Source organism: Aythya fuligula, chromosome 2, assembly GCF_009819795.1.
Source record: "Aythya fuligula isolate bAytFul2 chromosome 2, bAytFul2.pri, whole genome shotgun sequence".
NCBI classification, from domain to species: Eukaryota; Metazoa; Chordata; class Aves; order Anseriformes; family Anatidae; genus Aythya; species Aythya fuligula.
The window spans coordinates 147,690,740-147,698,587 of record NC_045560.1 but is presented as its reverse complement, the minus strand read 5'-3'; the positions used below and the strand labels follow the sequence as shown (position 1 = coordinate 147,698,587).

General features: G+C 49.1%; 1 protein-coding gene across 1 annotated transcript; it reads left to right on the top strand.

Moving 5' to 3' along the window:
* On the top strand, positions 1–7,848 carry C2H8orf76 (chromosome 2 C8orf76 homolog). The gene is made up of 6 exons (XM_032180592.1): positions 1–115; positions 404–499; positions 2,698–2,841; positions 3,634–4,133; positions 6,266–6,398; positions 7,514–7,848. The coding sequence occupies exons 1-6, from the start codon at positions 2–4 to the stop codon at positions 7,718–7,720; spliced, it is 1,194 nt and encodes a 397-aa protein (XP_032036483.1). The 5' UTR covers position 1; the 3' UTR covers positions 7,721–7,848.

The following is a 7,848-nucleotide window of genomic DNA, read 5'->3' as shown; positions in this document are numbered from 1 at the left end:
GATGGAGCTGCCGCTGGGCTGCGAGTTCGCCGAGAGCCTTTTCTCCGGCGGCAGGGAGCGGGGAAAGGGCGGAGGGACCGGGCAGCCCTACAGCGCCAAGCGCTGCGAGCCCCGGGTGAGGAGGCGGAGGGGGGGGGGGGAGCCGTGTGGGGCCGGCATGGGCTGGGGTAAGGGCGGCTCTGACCGGGATTTTGCCTGCCCGGGGCTTGGGGGACGGGGACCGGGGGCTAAGGGAGGCTCCTGGGATCTGAGGGAGGCTCCCGGGGGCTGCAGGAGGTCGCCCGGGGTCCAAGGGAGGCTCCCGGGGGCTGAGGGAGCCGCCCCGGAGCGCCTCCGAGCGTGGCGGCCGTGGGTTTACAAATATGTTTTGTTTTTGTTTTGTTTTGTTTTTTAATGCCCCCAGTGGTTCTGCGGCGAGACAGGCGGCGAGGAGGACGCCGAGATCGTAACGGGCAATAAATTCCGGGCTGACCTGGCGTACAGGGAGCGGCACTTTGAGGTACCACACGCACCCGGCTCGGGGACGAGTCGGTGCCTCTGTCAGTCCCGGTTACTGGGACACAAAATTCAGGCCCTGTAGTCCTCAGTGTGTTGAGTGAACATATAGGTTTTTGTAAAAAAATCCTCATCTAGCCGTGCCCCTAAGTCCTGTGGTGCCTAAATCCATCCCGATGGCACCTTGGGAGGCACTACAGCCCCGTCAGCTAGGAGGGAGGCGCTGCTGGTTAAAGCGTGCCCAAATAATAACATTTAACCTTGTTCTGGCAAGCTTTCTCAGCCAGCTGTCATGTCCTAGAGGCAACGGGAACCAGGGTGAACCGGCCAGCCTAAAACAAATGGTGTTTGACCTCCGGAGGCGATGCACACCCAGCCTGTGCATTTGAATGGCCCGGCATTGAGCAGGGCTGATGTTTGCGATTGCTGAAATTGTGGTCAGCAAGAGTTAACATGCTGATTTCTGTGCTTGTGGAGAGAATCACAGAGTCATCTAGGTTGGAAGAGGCCTCCAAGATCACCTAGTCCAGCCTCTGACCTAACACTGACACATGCCTCGTCCCCCAAAGGTTGTTGCCTCACAGGTCACCGCCTGGCTGCCCTGCACCTTTCTCAGGGCTCCCCCTGGCTGTCAGGGTTCTGTTTTCAGTCCTGCTTTCAAACATTATCCCAGCTCTGCTGTCGCCTTGTCTGTACCTGATGGACATTTTCCAATCTCAGCCTGAATGGCTTCACAGAAGGGTGCTGTGGGAGATGCCTGAGGCTGCAGCCAGGCATCCTGCCCCCCAAAGAGCTTTGCTCCCTGCCCCGTGCTGCGGTGCCCAACCTCGAGGGACTGGCACCCCGCAGATCTGCAGCACGACACAACGTCTCTTGCTTCCCGACCATCTTCCCTCACAGCGATCCACGTCAGCCGTGTCTGGTGGTGTGTTCTTGGATCACTGCGGCAGGACCAGAGCCAGGGTAGAGAGTGTCTGCGTGTAAAATCACAGATTTGAGGGCAGTGACCTCAGAAAGGGGGCTGGAAATAAGTAAACGGGACTAAATATTCACACGTTGTGAATAGTTTTTGATGCCAGCCTAAGCTAGTGGATAGGAGAGACCAAGGACAGCAGTGATCTAAGCCTTTTTTTAGGACTGCAGAACCTGCTTGGGTTCGTAATGCCAAACCTTTTCCAGGGTTATTCCCCTTCATCACGTAGCAAGGCAGACAGGGACATCCTGCAGCCCTCCTCTGGTCCCCCTACCCTCATGCCTGCTGCACTCACCGGGTGTAAGGGAGCTCCCACTTCTGCTTGAGAAGGAAAGTGAGCTTACCAGGGAAGAGAAATGCTTCGGCCGTTATGCCAGGAGGTATTCTGGGGATGTTGCTCGTGGGCTCTTTTTCTTAGAGCTATTCAGGTTTGCAAGGAATAATTAAATATTCATTTAGAGAGATGGGAGAACGAGCTCTGCTCTTTAGTCTTTTGGTCTGAGCTCTCCCACGGAGAGGAAGGAACCAAGATTCCAGTCTTAGCATCACTGAATACTTAATATAATGTATTTAAATGTTAATTGGAGTCCTGGGGAGTGCCCTGAGCATTAAGCTACCGAGTATTGCTCATTCTTGTCTTTTTCCTCGAACCAATTAATATTTAATTATTTCATGCAAATCCGAGCCGCCGTACAGGAGTGATGGAGGCTCCCTTTCTTTGCGGTCTTCCCCAACTTGCTGATTATTCATGTGAGGTGAGCCCTTCTTGTTGCTCACAGGGTTGGAGCCCTTCTCGTTGCTCACACCTTCGCAGGTTCATACCTTCTTGCCAGGATGTTCGTGGATTTGAAGCAACGTCTGCCAAATTTGGGCTCAGCGCTGTGATCACTCAGTTAGCTGGGACGAAGGAGCCTTGTGTCACGTGTGCCCTGTCCATAGGTGACCTCCTGCAATCCCTGCCCGTGCTTAAACGTGGGTTAGGGCTGGGGCTGCTCGTTGCTGTCCACACTCGGGCAGTTCAGAGCTGGGCTCTCTGACCCCGAGGTACCAGGTCCTTTGTGCGCTGCTGGCCGTGAGTGGTAGCTGGCTCTGGAGACACAAAAATTTGGGCTTCAGCTCCGGGATTCCCTTTGTGACTGTAGTTGTAAACAAAGCACACTGCCGGGATTGCCTCCAAATGACCATTTCTCCCTGTTCTTTCTGCCTTTTCTTTCTACCACCACTACCAGAAATCTCTGCGGGAATACTCCAGCTGCTTGCTGCTCTTACCTCCTGGTAACATCGCCATGAGGCGGGACGTCCAGGAGGGCCAGGCTCGGTGTTTGTCTCAACTAGGAAGGCACGAGGAGGCTCTGGATATCGCAGAAAAAATGGTAACTCCTCCAATCTTTCTTTTATGCTTTGAACATAGAAACATTGCTGGTAGTCCTTTTATATGGACTGTTTTCTGGAAAAATAATCTTCATGTGTGTAATCCTTCAGGATGCTGGGACTGTTTGGGAAGCAGAGGGTAACTGTCACTGCAGATAGCATCACCCTGTAGAAATCAGAACAGCCTGTACCACTGTGAGCTCCCCGTGCAGGGAGCCTGGTAGTCCTGGAAGGGACTGAACATCCCGCTCTGCCAGGCAGTTAACGTAACGTAATGGGATTTATAAGGAAGGGGATAAATGAGTGCTTAAATCTTTCCACTCTAAAAGTGATGGTTCAAAACTTGCTTTTATTTCCATGTACTCGCTGCCAAACTGCCACCAAGAAGGGTGCCGAGCCCCAAGTGGAGTTTTTTCCACAGAGGAAAGTGTCGAGAGGCTCCGAAATCTAAGATTTTACTGCTGCTGTGTATTGTATAGAAAAGGTATTTATATTATCAAAGGGCAGCTGGATAAAACTGAAGGCAAAGAAGCAAGTGACAGAGTTCAGGGGCAGAAATGTTCAGGGGCCTTCGTGTCTTCCAGGCTGGGACAAGGCGACTGGAGGCAGTGCTGCCGGATTGATCTGGCGCGATCCGTGTCACGCTGTGCCATTTAAAGCTCAGAGAACAGCCTTGCACGTTTTAAAAATCACCTTCAGAGGTGTTTGTCTGTCGTTATCCAGGGAGACGCTTTCTTAGGCTCTGAAGGATGGCTCCGTGCTTCTGTTATTAATCTTTTATCTTCTGTTTTCAGAGGAGCGGTGCTACTAACACGGATCACTTAACGACTGTTCTCAGCCTGCAGCTTGCCATTTATCAGGGTCTGAAAAACGTCGAAAAAGAGCTTCTGTGCCTGCAGCAGCTGATCTGCCTACATCCCTTCAACCCTTGGTACTGGAAGTTACTTGGTGAAGCTTACACGAGCCTTTTAGGGAGTCTGTCTCCGTTACGTGTTCCAGAAACAAACACAAATAGCTCTGAGGAGGTTCGTGTCAGTGACAGCCACTCCAAAATACCAACTGGAAGAGAGATTCAGCTCTCAGGCAGCCAGAGGGAAGGCCTTTGGTCCAGCCTTGTTACAAAGAGCGAGGACACGGGGACTTGTAGCAGCAGCCAAGCTGAAAATGAAACCCTCTGCGCTTCGCACGCACCTGAGAGAAAGGACAAAGGGAAGGAGGGAGCCTCCGAGGCCTGGGAGCAGAGCGTGCCGAAGGAGGCTGGGATAAAGGCATGTGCCTCATTTATTAGAGCAAGGTAATTAATTGCATTCTTAGAATAATGCTAACTTCTCCCAGTCCAGGACAATTTTAAGCATGTTGTTACCCGGCTCTGAAATTTTGAGCGTCCATTTTCAATGTCAAGGTTTGTTTCGGCACTGACGACACAAAGAGGCACCCTGCTTGAGATGTGAAAGGTAAAGTCCACCAACCATGAACAACTAAAATCCAAGTGGAAAAAGTCTGCCATGCAACATGGAGAAGCAAAACTTTTTTTTAATGATGTCATTATGTGATTTTTTCAAATAATTGTATACTAAAGGGGTTGTTCTCCTACAGACACAGAACAGCGTTGCTGTTTCCTGGTTTGCTGTTAAAGATGCAGCAGTTGAAGGCCCCCAGAGGGAAGCCTTGCCTGTCTTCCCTCTGTGAGTGCCACCTGTCTTATTTGCTTGAAGCCTCCTGCTTGAGCAAAAGCATATTATTTTAATAATACACCGATTTGCATAATGGATGAGGCTGAAAAATGAACTCCGTGACAGCTGACTGACAAGGCTGCATTAAAATGCTCTTCCCTTTTCTTTTCCCTCTTACTAATACTCTTGTACACAACAAAAATCCCCACAACACAATCTTTCAAAGCGATAATTAGGAAATGATTTTTGTTCAAATATCCTTGATTTTTTTTTTCCTCTTGCCTTTTAGTAACACGTTAGGCACTGAATGTGCTTAATACCTTTTTATGAACTTCTGAAGGTTTTTACAGAGAAACCCTTATAACTGCCCTGTGTGGACGATTTTTAAGAAATATTAAAACAGGAAGAGTAGTTTTTAACTGTACTCTGACTGAAAGAAGGGGATTTAATTGCTGCTTGGGAGCAGGCAGTAGATTTAGTATTGATGTCCAATATTAAGCTACATTGGTATTAAAATAATTTGTGCTTCTTGTTTCAGTGTGTGGCTCAGCACTGAGACAACTGTAAATTCAGGGATCTCCTTGCTTCACTTCACAGATTCACAAGGTGGTGGTGTGGTTTATATTTGCATAAACACTTGTCCAGGGGGAACTTCTTCCCATCCCAGGGTTTATGTGTCAGGCTATCTGAAGTTTTCAGGTCAGCTGGATTTTAAGTGAGACTTGGATGTTGTGTGTGCGGGGTAAGTGGCACCAGGAAAAGGGATGTGAGCATGGCTTTGTTCAGTAAATAAGGGTCTGCTTCAGACCCTTAATTAATTATTGTAAATAATTAATTCCTTTAGTTTTGCCAGCAACAATAATGGAGAAATGGTTTTGCTTAGTTTTCAACATTTCATTTTTTAAAATATTGTTATGCAAATTTTGAGGCAAAAATGTTCCATCAGAAAAGCTCCTTCCCATTTTTACCTCGAATTCCCTGTGAAAACTTCTCTGAACTTACCCCTGGTTTGTTGGCTGAGACTTGGAGATTTTGATGTTTGTATTGCTCACGTGAAAACTGCCAGCTAAGATCTGATGTTTGCTCTTGCTACGAAAGCACGCCTCTATTATAACACCTGCTACATTTAGTGGTGGTAGATGCGATACATTTTTATTTTATTTATGCATAAAGTGTGAATGAAGCATAGTTTCAGCATGATCCTGCTAAGCCTCGGTGGTTACGTGGTTGAACAGGCACAGATATTTCCTCTGCTGACACGTTTTACAGTCCTCCTTGTGGGAGGAGGACTCTGGGAACTGCCAGGATGTTGGATAGTTGCAGGTATTTGATGTTTGGCTACACAAAACCAAATCTCTGGCTTTTCAGGCTGCAAAAATAATAGCTGAAATAACCAGTGCTGTATGCAGCAAGGCCCTGCTGCCTTGTTTGGCCTCAGGGCGTGGGGGGCTTGATGCACAGCACCTTGCTTGCAGACCTGAGCTTCTCTGACTACGAGGGGAGGAAAATGTCTGTGTAGAGCAAGCAGAGATACTTGGTACGTTGTTTGTTAAAAGCAACTGTTTGTCTCAGTCCCATAGCAGGCAGGATAAGCAGAGCAGATTGCTACACGTGTTTATTTCTCCTCAGTTTGTGCAGCTGGCTAAATTCAGGAAGGAGAGCTGCTTTAAAGCGCCACACTGCAGCTGGGTTTAGGTTTGCTGACGTACTCTTTCTCCAGCGGTCCCCTCTTTAACTGCCTTTCTCATTGCAGGCTTTTACTGCAGCTTACCCAGTCTCAACAGGCGTCCTTTGCTCTGGAGAGCAACTTAAGAAGTCAAAAAGAAATTGATGACAAAGTGGCGCGGTTTGGCTTAACCCCGGCCTCCTTGCTGCTGCTGAGCAAGGTGAGGGAACGCTGCTCTGGGTGGAGGTTCCTGCGGGCAGCTCAGCACCGAGGCCTGGGTGAGGTGCCTGGGCCGGGTGCTGCCTCCAGCTGCCCGACACTCCCCTCGCCTCGTTAACTGTGCTGGGAAACGAGGTAAATTAGGCAGGGTGGATGCCCTGGGAGCGCGTTATCCGGAACTGTTTGGTGCTGCCGTGTGTCACGCGGGTGGATCCGTGTTCTGACGAGGTTCTCCTTGCGGGAGCTCTCAGGGCTGTTACTTTCCTCATCGGGCTGGCGTTTGCATCATCATCATCGCCGTTCATCATCGTTTCCTGGGATGCAGGTTTTATCTCGGGGACTTGCGATGCCACCAAGTGAATCACGGGCGTGAAATGCGCGTGGGGATTGCACCGAGGGCCACTGGGTTGGGGAACTCTCTGCTCCTTCAGCAAATTTCCAGAAAAAGCCAGAGACAACCTTTGACATTATTTCTTTGTTCGGTCCGAGTACTGGCTTGTAATTTTAAAGAACTACAGAGGAGGAGATTAACATTGCATGGCTTTGTTCACAGAGCTTAAACATCTGTGGTGTCATTTATGGAGTTCTATTTTAAAGAACAAAAAGAAGCTGGCGGGATTTAAACTTTGCTGCCAGCATTACAGGTTTAAGTTACTAAAAGCCAAATTACTTGCCAAGTTGGCAGAAGATCTTGTGGGATTTCAGCCATAAGAGGGCAGTAGCATGCAGACTATCGCAGCTTTTAAAAACGCTGGTGAAGAGAAAATCCTGTCCCTGCTTCCCTTGGCCTGACACCCCCTAGCAGGAGGCCACAGTCGGTGTTCCTGGGAGGTGGGCATTGAGTGTGGGGCTGGGGGTGAGATTTCCCCTGCTATTCAGAGCAAAAATCCCCGCATAGAAGCCGAGAGCGAAGGTGGGAGGGGTTGTGCCCTGTGAAGCCTCTCCCTTTTCCATATTTATTGCAGAACCCAACAGGCAGACAACGTAATGGTGGCTTGGGAACGTCTCCTAGGTGGAGTATGGTTCGTGTGTAAATGCCTTGGCTGTTGTCACATTCCTGGTTTCCTCTGCACGTTGTTTCCTTGTTTCCCACCTTCTTTCTTACTCTGTTTGCAGGCTATGGGGGCGGATCTGATACCGGAAAAGCTAAAAGAGGAATTCCAGGGTGAGGTGAAATGCATAGGCGCCTCAGCACTGGCATCGTTGGTAACTGCCTCGGCCTCAGAGTTTGAAACCAAATGGTTCGGTGAGCTCCAGGATGATTTATGCCACTCGGACAGACAGCTCTGTCAAGAATCACATATCCCACCTCCGGCTACGTAAAAGTTTTATTGTTTGTATTATCACGTCTTCAAATGCCTGTGGAATGATGCTTGCAAAAACGTTCCTATTTTTTTAAGAGTTCTTACTGTGTATCTTTTAAGAATGCATAAATCTCTGCATTTAAAGTC